At 39.1% G+C, this 15,854-nt stretch overlaps 1 protein-coding gene across 2 annotated transcripts in view; it reads right to left on the reverse strand.

The window, feature by feature from the left end:
- COBL (cordon-bleu WH2 repeat protein) overlaps positions 1-15,854 on the reverse strand; it is a 167,405-nt gene that overhangs the window by 20,992 nt on the left and 130,559 nt on the right. For both annotated transcript variants that reach the window (XM_030444992.1, XM_030444991.1), the window contains one exon: positions 7,200-7,506. In XM_030444992.1, the coding sequence (XP_030300852.1) occupies positions 7,200-7,506 (307 nt within the window). The remainder of the gene's footprint in view (positions 1-7,199; positions 7,507-15,854) is intronic.

Raw genomic sequence — 15,854 nt, forward strand, 5'->3', positions numbered from 1 at the left:
CCTTTTGAGAAAACAGTACAGCTCCAATTTCTGACTCAAGTTTTTCAGTTTGTGTTTTGTTTCTAGTTCAGGGGGACTGCATTCAATTTACAAAGTTCTTTAGACTGCATTTATATCCATGCTGAATAAAAATAATCAGAGATTAAATTGAACTATTTTTCAATCCTAGAAGACAGAGGTCCAATGCCTTCAGATACAGCACCACTCAATCAAAAATAAGAATGTGTAAGTACAGACAAGGAGGAAAAGTATGCAATTTTTCAGCAGCAGCTAGGTTTATAGTTCTTTTACAGTCCTCCATGGCTGCTGATCAAAAAAACCTTACTTTTGCTTAGTATCACTCTGTGTTTTAATGCTAGAAATCTCTAGGCTTGTTACATACCAGGGTGTTTTAAGCTTCCAGAGTCCCCTGACATATGTCAGTTTCAGGGTCCTGCCACATAAGCAGCAGCTTATAGCTGCTATACAGCTGGATGCCTGCCCCTGCTCCCCCCTCCTTGCTTGGGCCTCTGGCAACAGCTTCTCAACAGGAAAGCCCGCAGGCAGACAGCATTGCCAGAAATAGTCAGGAAAGTGGACTAGTGTGATTTAAATCTTAGTACAGCCACATCACCTGTGCAATATAATACTGTGAGCTAAAAGATGGAACAGCGAAGTTAAATAACTTCTCTTGGTTTACACAGAAAAATAAAGAAACAGAGCAAGGACCAGAGCCTGTCTCTCTTGGAAGCCAGTACTACATCTTTAACAACTCGAACTACTTCCCAACATGTAAAATATTCTACAGCTCCAAAGTATACGGCACTTTTCCAGTCAATGAGTTTAACAGAAAGGGTAATCTGGATTCTTGCTCTGTAACGACTGTGGATCACTATTACTAAACCATAAAATCATTAGTATCTTCCCTCCGTGAAGATCTGCCAGCAAAACAAAAGTGCATAAGAGTATCCAAATTTAAAGAGTTTTCTGGAACAAGGGAAAAAGGAGAGCCAGAGATAAGGAAGGAAATTAGCAAAACTATGTAAGAAGCAGAGGCTTGCAAATCCGTCAGACATCTGGGTCTTAATTAAGTAATTTTTCATCCCTGAAGTTCTCCCTGTCGCTTTAACTCTTTCTCTACCTTCCTCCCCCTTAAAACACCTCTGTTTTCAAACAAGTAAAACACGTGCTTGCCCAGCTAAAATAGAGAAATGACAGAATAAAACTTGCCCATGTTTCTCAGAAATGGCCACAAGTGACACATAATTATACAGAAGGTGGCTGTGAACAGATGTCCCTATTTTTCATTATGGTTTTTCCTTCCTCCCTGCCTTCTGCCACAGACTATTGTACTTTTTCTTCCTCCAACAGCTTCATCACTGAATTCTCTCCAGCTACTAGCTGACTTTTCTTTCCCTCCTGTCCTTTCCAAGTAGAATACAAAATTTTGTAACATTTGAATTTGAATGGGCTGAAAATTAAGCAGAACAAATTCACCCGCCCCACTCCTTTCAAGCTTTTGTTTTAAACCACCTCATCAAAACCCTAACAGTTTTGTAGCAAACAGAGAGCATTTCTCAGGTTGGTAAGGAAGAGGACTCTTCTCCTTCTCCTCCCAATAGCTTCAACTACCCCAACCAGAGCCGAAGGTAATGGGATTATCCCCGTCCAGACCCACAGCATGAGCTGATCTCAAGAGGGTTTCCCCACCCCCACCCTATGCCCTCCACTAGCTGTACGTGAAAAAATATTCCTCTCTCATGGCTACTGAAACAGAAACCTAAGGGAGGGGAAATCTCATTTAGACCTTTGGAAGTTATTTTATCTTTCTGTGCTAGACAAGTCTTTATTTATTTAACTTTACAACTGCCAAGTTCCCATTACATTTTAAAATATGTTTATTTTTCAAATATTTTAATACATTTACAACCTTTTTAAAATAATAAAAAAAATATTTCAAAGTGTTTTTCCTGCTCTGAGAGAACCACTCACTCTTAAGACCCTTTCTAAACCCCTGATGCCAGATACACGTAGCACTGAGAAATTATACATCTTTGCTGGGTGGTAGTCCAATTGCAACAGTTAATATAATGCCCATGATAATTCTATTATTCTATTGGAGCCAAAATGGTTAAATGTCTTCCAAGAAGAGTTTGGAAAAAAAGGAGATCTGCATTCTGATATATGAAATTCTATTTAATGCTCAGTCCTCTGAAAAGAGGGTGGACTGTGTGGTCTAACTGGTCACTAGTCTGCCTTGACACTCTGTGCATCACATCTCCTTCTCTAAAATAGGATAATGCCACCTTTTCATCTCATGTGAGCACTGTAAGAGAAATTAAAGTCTGCATGGCACATGGATACTAGTGTGATGAGTTAGATAAAAAAGCTAAAGGAAATTAAATAGTCCTGTCTCTAAAAGAGAATTTGAACTGAGAGGGAATGGTGTTATACCTGCTCTATTAACTGAGCTCTGAAACGTAGAAAGAAAACAAAACAAAACAGAGTATGATTACATTAACTACAGACTTTATCACACAGCACAAAAGAGGAGGAATTAGGGTGAAAGAGAGGAAGCTAGGGTTACACAGACAACCTTACTGTTACTTAACTTTAAGCGCATGACCTAGCATCCCTAATAATATTATTTTAACATAATTTTTAACGTGTAATTATTTATGAAGTTCCAGACAGTAGGTGTGCATGATGCTTTACAGGCATATAAAATTGACTGATCCCTGCCCCTAGGAGCTTGCGTGATGACACCATACGAGGGATGGGAAAGGAGGGGGTATGGGAGGACAGAGTTGCAACACTGTGAGATCATGAGATGTAGTTACTGCTACATAAGCAACATTTCAGCTTCTCTGTGGTTTTCTTGTTACTCATTTAACACTATATATTAAAATTTGGTGAACAGATATATAACACAAAGAAATCAACCATTAGAAAGGATATGAAGAAAGAGAACTATGTAGTGCAGTGTTCAGTCAGCAGTTAATATTAAAACATTCACAGCCAAACATTGCATGTAGTCTGTTATTTATATGGAGTTAGTCCTTGGCACCTCCAGCTGAGGTCTGGATCTTGCTCTACCAGGCACTGTACAAACATATTGTGAGATATGATAGCTGTGTTATGGTTTTTAGCAGAAAAAAACAGCCAATAGCTGAAACGGATATCAGAGGAGGACAGAAAAAGATGGTACAACACATTAGAAGCAGAGCCAAGGGCAGAACACTTGAAGATTGCTTGAATGAGAATCCTAAAAGAAAACACGATAAAACAGAGTGTACTTGCAATTTGCTCCCATTTACTGCAAAACAAAACCATGGAATCCAGGGAGCTTCTTTTAGAAATGTCTGTTTCTCTGCTCTGGAAACTAAATAAGATTTGAGCTATACAGTACCTGTAATTTCTGTGTGAACAATGCCTGTGGTACGTGCCATTTCTGACCCAGCCACGTTACTCTGCTGCTATGTGCAGACAAACCTATTGCACATTGAAGACTGAATCCTTAAATGCTCACAACTTCCCTTGATTTAGCAGCAGATGAGGTGCAGATCCTGCTGTGATACTGCATTGCTATCAGGCATTCCAGCTACGCTGAGACCACCCAGGCCACTCAGTAAACAATTCCAGAAAAGCTAAGAAAAATGAACTTAAAACTAATCATCCAATTAACCAAAATAAGCAACACAGCTAAATATCTCAGAGCACAGGCTAAGCCTCTGGATCAAATCTAGGTAAGAACTGTGGACTTGATTCTGCTCTTTGTAGTGCATGTGCAAAATGCCACTTGGACTTTTTCTATAGCCCTTCACACTCCAAATATAGCTTGCTTCTACTTTAAGGGTACATTTCAAGCCTACAGAGGAGAAAGTAATTTTAGTATATAGAATTTCAAACTCTTGAGAATTAGCTATTTCACTGAGTGAAAAGCCCAAGCTTTAGTCAGCTTCACAATTTAAAATGACAAGCTAAATACTTACATTATTCTTATTAACCCTTTTTCCCCAAGTCTCTGCCAAAATAGTCACAAAATAAAATTTCTGGCTTCAGTGGAGCTCAGACTCAAGGAAGACTCCAATTCACTGCTGCTAGCCACTGCTGCCTTACAGTAGCAACATATTCACCCGATTTCTTTGTTCCTATCTTCCCTTGTGAATTGACTTAGATTTTGGTGCACAGACTGGAAGACAGAATGGAATCAGTAAATTCCATATATATTTTCCTGTGAGTTTTGTAGCTTATGAACCTTATTTAAAACTGTATCAATTACTTACGTGAACTGAACTTTGATTTTTTCTGAGAATTCAGGAGGCTGGTTTGGTCCTGAAAGTAACCTGTTCATCACAAGAACTACATACAACATTAGAGCTCCCAACAGCTTTTATTATTAGGGTAGCAGCTCCTCTGACAGTAGAAGTTGAAACTGCTGTTCTCCAAATTTGGCTGTACTCAAAATTGTACTCCAAATTGACTTACTTCCCACTAAAACAAGAATTGTGTACGTATAGGTTGAAAAATGTCTTTAATTTTTTTCTTCCACCTACACTTAGGAAGTGGCTTTTGAAAACTTAGCAAGTTGACCTCAAAAAGGATTTATCTGAGCACCATTTTCAAAGTTGTTTTGTTTACAAACATAGGTTGGGAGTGGAATTAGGTTTACCTTCAAGTATTACTGGTATATTCAGAACATCAAAGTTTAAACCACACTACTGTCAGCATCACTGCTGTGGCAATTTAAAATGTTGGATTAAAATGTAGGATTAAAATAAATCACAAATATTAAGTTTCTACTATACCCTAAAGTTGATCTGAAGTAATTTTCTCTCCCAGAAAATAAAAATATTGAGAATTTACAAAAATAACTACACTCCTGAAACAACAACTGTCTCTTATTTCAGTCTAAAACCACCCTTTAAAGTATGGACATTAAATACAGAATATTTAGCAGGACAAAATCACTATTAAGTTGAAAGCCTAGACTAACCTCCTGCTTCAAGCAGGGTTGGTTCCAAGTCCAGACCAGGCTTTGGATGACTGAATTCTGAGCACCTCCAGGCATGAGGAATCTTAGACCTTTCTGGAACTCCTCTTCCACTGCTTGACAGCCTTTCTTTTGATGAACTTCCTCCTCACATTTGATTTTAATCTCAATTACAGAAGCGGCAAATGGCTGCCTCTTGTCCTTTCATTGTGTAGCCCTGAGAAGCCTCACAGTTCTCCTTTTATTTGTGAAAGACTGCAGTCAGGTCCTTCCTTACCTACACTGTTTTTGCAAGGTGAACAACCCCGTTGCCTTCTTTCCCCTTCATACCTCTTGTCCCAGTGCCCCAGCCCTCTCACTGACTCTCCTCTAGACCCTCTGGAGTTTGCCAACTTCTCTCTTGGACTGGAGGCCCAAGACTGGACATGGTACCACAGCACTGGACTCACAGTGGCTGAGCAGGGAGGGGAACCATCCTCCTGACTGTGATGGACCATACACCACACTCTCCTCCCTGCTTCCACTCCTCCAGCTCAACAGGGATGATCCCTGAGCAGCAGTCCTGCTGGCCAGCTTATGAAAAGTTCCATTATCTCTATGTCGTGTACTCTTTCCAACTACCAAAAAAATTTGTCTGTTTGTGTGGCAAAGGTCACTCTCAGTGCAACGTACAGAACATACACCTTTGGCTAAGTGAAAGATGTGGAAAATATTGACATCCAAGAGGGAGTGTGTCACTTCATGACCTGTGCTCATTCTTTTATTTGACCCAAAACTAGAAAAAGCCCAAAATATTTTCCACTGATTACGACTTAGAGGGCTTTGTTTTGATGTCTTTGCTCAAGATTATGGTAACTTTTCTCCCTGCCTCAGTGAGCATGTATGTTTTCCTAATGAGTTTAAACCCTGCATTTGAGAAAAGCCGGGACTGCTTAGTTATCTTACAAAGCCCAATCTAAGTCTTCTGAAATTAATGGGTTGCTTTTTTGGATCAGGTCTGGAATGTTAATCACAGTTACTACACTAGCCTATCTAATCCATCAAATAGAGACTGCAACAGCACCTAAGAAATCGTGAAAGGACAAATAACAAAAAAAAAAAAGTATTGTTGAGCAAGTATCTAAGTGAGGCTTTACCTTGTCCCCCTTGATACTGATATGCAAAGAAAAGCCAGGAGATCATTCCAGTATGTTAAATACTGACTTTGGCCTAACTTATCCCTAATTTATTGCCCACTGCATGATCCAAGATGAAGTTCTCGCTCAGAAATGTGTGGAAGGAAATAACTGGGTCATGATACATGCTCTTATGAAGGGGCTACAGATTAGCAGCTGAATGGAGAGAGACCAGAAAGCACAGACTTTGTGTCAACTGAGAATTCAGAGGAATTTCTGGCCCCTGTCCCATGACTCTGCAGCATCACACAGAGCGGATCCCTGTCAGTATTACCAGGCCACCCTCCTTGCTGGAGGCACAGCTTCCTATTTGGCTAGTTCATATTTGCAAAGTCCTATAAATTCTGGGTTCTCTTTGCAGTCCTGCCACCAACTATGTGAGTTTTGGCAAACAGTGTCAGAGCCACTTGTGCTTGAAGGCAGTTTCAAGTGAAATTCCAGCTTCTTGTGTTTTCTTGCAAAAACTGCAGGAAAACGTTTGTTTATGAAAAAAAAAAAAAAAAGGAAAAAAAGAAAAAAAAAGGAAATATGCTGAAAAAAATCCAAACAAACCCAAGGTACAATGCCAGTGGAGGTTAGCATTAGGTGAACATATATATGCATGCACACACCCACAAACCAACCCTCACATTTCACTGAATACAATCCTTTTCCACCTGGCTTTCAGTGGCTTGAATTTGTCTATTTTATGACTTGCATGTCACTTTTCTATCAATATATAGTAACATTTTAAGCACTTCTTGTGCTATCAGAACTACAAAAGAACTGTAACAGAATTATTTCAGACTTTTTGGAGAAATAACTCTGAAGGGCAGCGGTCTTTTGCAAGAAATGTAGCTACAAGTTCAAACAGAAAAGTGACCTTTGCCTGTTGCTACAAGCATGTCACTGGAGGGGATTTGGCAGTGAGCTTTTCACTGGGAGGAGCCACTTGGCATTGGTACTGATTTATGAAAGAGCATAAGAAAGGAGAAGTTGGTTTTCTTAAATGATTCCCTTCAAGGAGGACATGCAAGGTATTTTCCAAAAGCTGGTTGCAAGAAAATCTTTACCTCTGTGAAGCACTGTCAGATCCCATGCTACTGGAGTAGGTGTTCTTTACGAGGCTTGTCTCTGTGCCATACACCACCTCTGCCTCAGCTGAGTCCAGGTAGCCATTGACCAGCTTGATGTCTCTCATTTTGTCATTTTGTGAATCCAAAGACACAATGTCAGAAGGGGAGCTCACAACACCCGAATCTTCCGTGGTGTCCTCAGATGCAAAACAGCTGCCTTCCGACGCCGTTTCTTCCACCTCAGATAGCTCCAGAACCATGTCATCCACTACACAAACATTATCATGTGCAGGCAGCGGGCTCTCTAAATGAAATATAGCAAGGCAAGTTAGCTGAAAGTCACCAGTACATAAATCAAGAACAGAGAGCTATTCCTTTTTAATTGGAAAAAAAACCCATATGCAATTAATTAGAAATAGTAGGATGGAGCTCAATATTTGTATATAGGATAAAAATTATTTTAAAAGTCACAAAAATTTTGCCCTTTGCTTTCAGATAGCTGGTTTGCTAAGCCCGTCCTGTGGAGTTTGGGTTTTATGACTTCCATAGTAAATCAGTTTCCTCACTTCTATGAAGAAACATCTTCACAGGGACAGTTTCTTGCAGAGTTAGACCAAAGTTTAAAGGACGTTGTGCAAGAAATCGCTCCTGACAACATAATCTCATTTTTGCTCTTCCATGCTGTCAAATAGACCATGACATTTCCAGTAAGAATTCTATACACAGGTGAAAATGGGCAGCATTTCCCAGTTGGAACACTGAATTTGTAAACTAGATTTACTGCTGGTCCACTGGGTGGCACTTTATTTTACCCCCCTTCAATTTCCTGTGCATTAAGTGGGAGAGTAAGAAACATCTCTTTTTTTAAAACATAAAAAAGCTACAGAAAAGTGTACAGAAAAGGAGAGACTGCTACGAATAAAGCAGAACTTCTTCCAATTTAGTAATTAATGAAGGAGATCAAGGGATATCCCCTTTGCATGTCTTAACTCCAATAAAAGTTGCAAATTTTGAGAAAAGACTAGACATAGTACAATTTTTCATATTCTGTTTTACTTGTTTCCTATAAACTACTTTGGTATTTGTTTATTTTGGTGGTTTGGGGATTGGCCTGGTTTTTTTAGTTGTTTATTTGTAGGGCTTTTTTGCTGTTTTTTGTTTGTTTGTATTTTGGGCTTTTTTCCTTGAAAAATATGATTTTGTTATTTCCTTTAAAAAATACAGAATTCTAGACTCCATCCTGTAATTATGCCATTAAGGGAGAACTCCCAGCAAATTTAATAATTTCAATGACTGAAACGATTGAGTGACTGAAGACATAATCAAGCCCACACACATTTCTTTTGATCAAAGAGAATCAATGAAGGCTAATCTAAATGTTTAATTTGGAATGATAAGTGTGCTCCATTCTCTTCTTCAACCTCAGCAAGCAAAACGAAGATGAAAAAAATAGTTTTGGTCCTATCCTGCAGACACTTGTGGTAGATGTTAAGTATTTGAGAAGTCCCACATCCACAAAAGTGAATAAGATTAAACATAGACTTCATTGTTTCTTAGGGTCAGAATCTACAACTTTTTGAAGCATACATAAAGCTACAGGTCAATAAAAATTATCAGCGAAGAGAAATACTTCTGTATTATGTTGTATAGATAAAAAAGTATTTGTCAGAAAACTGAAAATACTTTTGTTAAAAATGTCATAGAAATAAATCTTGAGGGTGTAGCTTAGCAGTGAAGCTTTGAGTAAAAAAAGAAATTAAACCAACATTCTCCTTGACTGAGGTTATAAGATGCCATTAAGTACTGAAATTGATTTCTGACATCAGAAGCAATAAGATTCAAAGGGTTACAAATAATGATTAAAGTTGTAAGTGCTGTCAAGCATTGATATTAATGACTTAAGATAATCCAAAGTCTCTATTGTGACTTCAGAAGTAATGTTATTTGATTTCTTTGACCTTATTTTCCATAACATTAGTTCTATGTTCCATATTTAATCCAAGAGATTGTTCATCTAAAAATGGCAATTACAGGACTATGTATGTTTCACTGAGAGGGTAAGAGTACACTCATGACACACCTACGGTTAGAAGAACAGCAACATCAATGAGAAAAATTAATAGTTAGACATTAGACACCAAATAAAATTAAAAAAAAATAGATAGTAAAGGAACAGGTAGGAATACATGGCCTGCTTGGCTTTCAAACAAACAAAAAACCCCAGTAGCAACCCACTACCAAAGCAGTAGTAAAGGCTACAACATGTTAAACACAGATCAAAGTAGGATAGCAAATAAATCAATCTATTAAAGACTGGAAGTTGAAGAGTGGAAGCACACAGGAAGATTTTGAAGTAATGCACAATGCAGTATATCTAAAGAGACCTCTATTTAACACAGGCCACATTTGTTGTCACCAGGATGCCATAAATGACCTCCATCCTATAACTGGCACAGCAATTTACAACAAAGTACCTACTTCCAGTTCCTGACACAAGGTTCGCAGGTTTTTCCTCTCTAGCTGTCTCTCTCATTTCCTCATCCTCTTCTTGTCTGCCTGCAACTATTTCCTGCATCTTTCTAATCAGGGATTTAGATAACTTTGGACACATAGCCTTGCTTGCCTCTTGTAGTAGCAACACTCAACTCTTTCCCTTATGAGATCCAGCAAGCATCTCCATGGCAGGATCTCCATCCCCATTGTTCTTCCTACATGTTGCCAAACAAAATTAAAACCAATTATCTTATTATTAGGGTCTATGCATGATTTAATCCCTATCAGTTTCATCTGTATCTCAGCATCCAGTCCATTGTATGACTTTCCTCATCTAACAGCAGTTTCATCCTGAAGCATGGGACTCCAGAAAGACATCTTTCTATTCAAGAAATAAGTTCCCTGTGCTCAAGCAAAACTGTAATGTCTCCCTCTCCTCAAGCCTATCAGTTTGTCAAAGTGGTTCCTTTATATTTACAAAGATCCATGAACTTTTAACACAGTTAACACGTAGCATGGAACAGAGTTGCTGGCTGAGACGAAACCAAACATAGAAAACACAACTGCCACAGTTCTGTGTCATTTCAGCTAAGAAATATTGCTGTTTTAAAGCCATCCTTGGATGGATTAAATAAAAAACTGTTATTCCTTCTACACGCTTGATTAAGTCTGCACTGGTGCAAACTGAAGATAGATGGGCATTACTGAGTAATGATATATGACATGAAAAAAGGCTACCTCAACTTTGCTGAGTGGTTTTGACTTGAGGAGTCAGCAAATACCTTCTAAAACTCTCTAATTATACAGAGAACCAGACAGCATGCAGCAGTGGATGTGATTCTGCCCTGTCATTTTTGCATAATTTTTCACAGAGGGAGTGCACATGCAGAAAACCACCACACACTAAACACAGTGTGATCACAACAATGGCAGCTGCTGAGGTTATCTGTTGGTTAAAGAAAGAAAAATCTCAACATTTGTTTCTCTTTTCTCTGTCATGACACTAAGAAAATTTCAATATGGGCTCTGATCTGAAGGTAGAATATTCATCAAGTACTTCAGGATTGGATACACAGGTAAAAATTGCCATCCATAATATAGTACCAAAATGCTGGTGTACCTTCACAGAATCACAGAATTGGCTGGGTTGGAAGGGACCTCAGAGATCATCGAGTCCAACCCTTGAACCACCGTTGCGGTTGCTAGACCATGGCACTGAGTGCCACATCCAGTCTCTTTTTAAATATCTCCAGGGATGGAGAATCCACTACTTCCCTGGGCAGCCCATTCCAATGCTTGGAAGCCTTGGAAGACTCTCTGCATTTCCAAATGTGTACCAATGCCGAGATCCATACAAATTTGCCCACTGGCTTCAAGTGTGGGGTGATATTGAAAGAGGTGCAGAACTTGGCCTGCGGTCTCCAAGTCACACTGAAATCTCTGTGGGACATCTCACTCACAGGTGAAATTGTAGAGTGTCCCTCAATGCCCTACATGACCACTTACCTATGTTCTGCTCCAGGTTGCAGACTGAAAAAAAGCCCAAGTTAGTGTCATCCCAGGGATCTCCCTTGCTTAGCAGCAGGAATGCTGTCGCTGCACAATTAGGTCAACCACAAGTTACAAAGGCTTTCTTGGGGAGGGACTGGGACGGTCTGTTTGCAGCAAGAATGTTGCCCATGATTATCAAGAGGGAAAGAGGAGAGTAGCTCATCAGTAAAGAATGTGAGCTTCTTGTTTAACACAAAAGAGATCTTGTCGCTTTAATCTCAATAGGCTGTAAGTAATTAGGAAAACACTGAACTTCAAGTTTAGAGAAGCCATATCTGCACTGGTGCCGTTTCATATTGCATATGTACACATTACTGACATAGAATGCCAATGATGGGGAGGCAGATAAACCTCAGCTGGTTTAAATGCTAACCAGCACTTTCAGAAATGAAGATTTAATTCTACAGGTGAAGACTACCATGGGTAAAATACTCACTTTTAGGGTATTTTAGGGTAAAATACTAAGAAAATAACCACCACTGACTTCAAATTAGATCAGGACTGGACCTAAGCATTCAAAAGATGCATGTCCTACACAGATTTATAAAATCAGTCACCAAAGCCCAAGCCATCACTCTGAGTCTAATGGGCACCAGGGTGTACTCAAGTCCACTCAGACTGTCACTGTTCACTAAATGCTGTCACCTTCTGCTGTTGCAGCTCTGCTGGTTGCTTCCTGTCACGTTCAAGAATGACAGAAACAGTACATCCAAAACCACTGTTAAAAAGGTAACAGTTCATTTAACCCCTATGTGCTGAATAGTTTAAAATTTGCAGAGGTTTTAGAGATGCAGAGTTCCTCCAGTTCCTCTGAGTTTTCGCTAAGAGGCTGGCAATTATTTTCCAATTTCTTTCATCACTTGTTCCACTGCCAAAAAGCTTACCCTTCTTGGATTAAAATTGCTTTGCCATCGTTCAAGTAGTCTATTACAATGAATTTGTAAAAAATACTACAAACTTCATTATGTTAAAGAATATTAATTCTTATAATGATCCCCAAATTACAACATAATTATTTCACTGACAGTACTTAAAACTTCTAGCAAGAAAAAGAAACACTGCTGTAATTACTTGTACTGGCAGCATACAGTCAGACCGTCACAAAAGATCAAATTTTTTAATCCACGTGGAAGAAAGGTAGTGGAACAAATGGGAAAAGAAAACATTTTCTATGGCAATGATTAACAGAGATTATGAAAATGGACAACACAGAATTCACGTAAGAGTTTTCACACAGGTACAATGTGTTCTGATTACATTTTATTCATTTTACTCATTGATCAAAAACTTGTGCAAAGAGATATGTGCTAAAAAACACTCAGTGAGCAGATAAAGACAAAATAGAACGGGTGAACTTCTATTTACTGTATTTACTGCAACTAAGACTCTTTTAGTCCGATATGCTTCTTAGTTTATTTGAGCATTCAAGTACAAGTAATCTTTCTGTTTGTGGTGTGGGTTTTTTTGTTGGTGGTCTTTTTTTTTTTTTCCTCCTTTAATTAAAAGAAACAAAGAGAAAATAAATGACCACTGTTATATGTTAACAAAGGCATGGGGAGAGTAGGGAAATGGATCAGCTCCTAAGTACTTTTTCCTTCCCAATCCCTGTGACTGCCATGCAGAAACTGAAGGCAAGGCCAGGAAATGCTGAGGTTAGGAACCATGTTCTGCAGCTCCACCCCTCTTCCAAAATGAGAATGTACAGCACTTTATTGTTGGCTTAGCTCATTCAGGTCGAAGAATCACAGAATAATTTAACTTGGAAAGCACCTCTGGAGGACACCTAGTTCAACGTCACCCTCAAAGCAAGGTTCCAGCTCACACGAGGTAGTTCAGGACCTTGAGTGGCTGAATTTTGAAAATCTCCAAGCATGGAGACTCCACAGACTCTCTGGGAAATCACAAATCATGCCCCGAGCAAGATTTAATGCTTCTCCACATAAAACCCACATTTTTTTTAAATGCCAAACTGAAATTTTTCTTGCTGCAACTTATCACTGTTGCAGTCATCCTTTGCAGTGGATCTCAGAGGAGAGTCTGGTTTGTTCTTTCTTTCCCTTCAGATTCAAGCTGGCATTCAAATTCTCCTTACCCTTCCCTTCTGCAGGCTGAACAAGCCCTGTTGCCTCTGCATCATCACATACACGTTTGGATGCCGCCTGCCAGATTCTGCTGCCTTTGCTCGGGTTTGTCAGTATCTGGTTCCACAGAACTCAAAACTGAACCCAGTTTTGTACAACAGACTCAGATGTGGCTTCAGAGCAGCCAAGTAAAGAGGAGTAATCATTTCCCTTGATCTGCTGGCTATGCTCTTGCAAGTGCAACCCAGTCTGTGGTTAGTGCTTCATCACTGTGAGGACTCCTTGCTGACTCACACAATCTTGCATGTGACTCCAGGTTCTCACATAATGAGGCATTTTCAGTCTCCTTCCTAGTCCCATGCCCCATGCTCATGTTGTCCCATAGGTTCTTTAATTGTAGTCATACTTTCTTCACAAAATTTGCAAAAGTAAGCCCATTTACTTTTACACGCTTTTACATGCTTGCCAGGCATAAAATGGAAAAGATACACAAAGAATGTATCTCACCAGACATACCAGAAAGATATATAGGGAGTATTTCTAGACATACCTGTGAATTTTCAGCCTTTCCAAAGCTGATCCCAAGGCAATCACAGTTACCTTAGCTACTTACACCTACTCTCCTATGGTTGAAAAAGAAATGCAATGTGGACTGATTTAACCTGCATTGCCAATTTGAGGTAGCTAAGCACTTTCCATCAGGTTAAACCTGTCTGCTCTTAGTTGATATTGGAACACAAAGGTATTGTAACTTTTGAAAAAGCTTTTTTGGCAACGCTGTTTCCTACACCAAAGGCAATAGAAGATAGGATCAAGCCAAGAAGCAAGAACTGAAGAGTATTTCAGTCCCTCCATTGTTTTTTCCATGTATAAGTGACTCTGAAGGTCTGTGTACTAATGTTTGATTTTCCTCCCAAACCTTTGCTGAAAACTTGCGTGAAGTCTCTCCCTCAAATCAACACTAGTTACTATTGTCTGCTGGTTCTTCAAAGACTCAAAGGAAACTACCACTGCTTAACCTCACCTTCACTTTTACTGCCTGTCAAACAAGTAAAGAAAAATTTCTCAACTAATGGCAATACAAATTTTAAGATGGGGAAAATTACCAGAATGGACTTTATTATCCCCATTTCTTTACCATAATTCTTTCATCAATGATGGAAAAAGCTTCTCTGCAAGCTCATTCGACCTAGAATGCTGCTGCTATTGCTTAACTGCTTTTCATCCTCTTTTTTTTTTTGGCATTTTTTCTCTTTTTTCTCTTCAAGCTACTAGTTCCTTGCTTTTCTAAAAGCCTTGTTTGGGCTCTCTGACAAGTCTACACCATAGCCAGTAACCAGCCTTCCTTATTGGAAGGGATCAGATGTCACAAAAGCAACATAAAGAGCAAAATGCTCTTTGGCAGGAAAAGTATCATGTGTCAAAGTAGATCTTTTCTTGATTAACTGGAGAACATTGCCACTTGGCTTGAAGGAGCATAGATTTAAAAAAATGAGTCAGTAGTGTGAACTGTTCATTCCCATTTTTATACAACAAAGTATGATGGGGAGACTTTCACATGAGGTCCTAGTATTCACGACCTGAGGTTAATGGCAAACTAGAACACCTCACAAGGATCTAGTTGTGATCTAGGTGTGAGGAGAGGGGCAGCATGCCTAATCTGTGCACTTCAAGAAGACTATGAAGAAGCAGGCAACGCAGGTTAGAGGAACAGGATAACACAGAAATGTATTTAAGAGCATATAATAGCTTCAGATTTTCACTCCATAAATCATCATGAGTAACATGGGTAACATGCTATGATTGATAACATGGTTTGTTGGAGGCCTTTGCAGGCAAGGAAAATCTAGATCTAAACCAGAGACAGCCCAATATAACGAGACTGGTAAAGACATAAACCACTCTCCACATTTTGCTGGGAATTACTAGTCTTAAGTGATAAATTTTGGCAATACACATCCTTTACAGAGGCGGTCGGCTTTGGTTCAAGCACACTGCAGAATCTGAACAAATGGACTGTGAAGGTGATTTTCATGAGCCATCTAAGACAACACACTCTATAAAATTGCCTGAAAAGCCTATGTGGTGTAATGATTAAAACCAGAAATTATTAGTGCATCTATGCAATAAAACAATGTTTTATTAGGTGATTTTTAAGACCACAGAAAAGAGGCCATTTCCTCAACTTTTCTTTTTAAACTTCACCATCTTTCCTGCTCGTGCACTCTGCTCTATCAATGAATTCTCTTTTTTAGTTTGTTAAAAATTCCATAAAAGCTCTACTACAGTTTCGTATTTCTAGCATAATCTATAGGAGAAAAACATAAACAACTTTTGCATTCTAATTATACTTTCCTTTCCCAGAGACTATCGGCTAGCAAACTCAGCAAAGAAGAGACAAAAAACCCCAACCCTTAGCCAAACGCACACGCGCACACACTTGTGGGATTTAAGAACTTTTTCCATAGCACAGAGACAGCACTACAATCACATATGTGTATTTCTTTCTGATTTAAAAGTGATTTAA

Source organism: Calypte anna, chromosome 2 (assembly GCF_003957555.1).
Source record: "Calypte anna isolate BGI_N300 chromosome 2, bCalAnn1_v1.p, whole genome shotgun sequence".
NCBI lineage: Eukaryota > Metazoa > Chordata > Aves > Apodiformes > Trochilidae > Calypte > Calypte anna.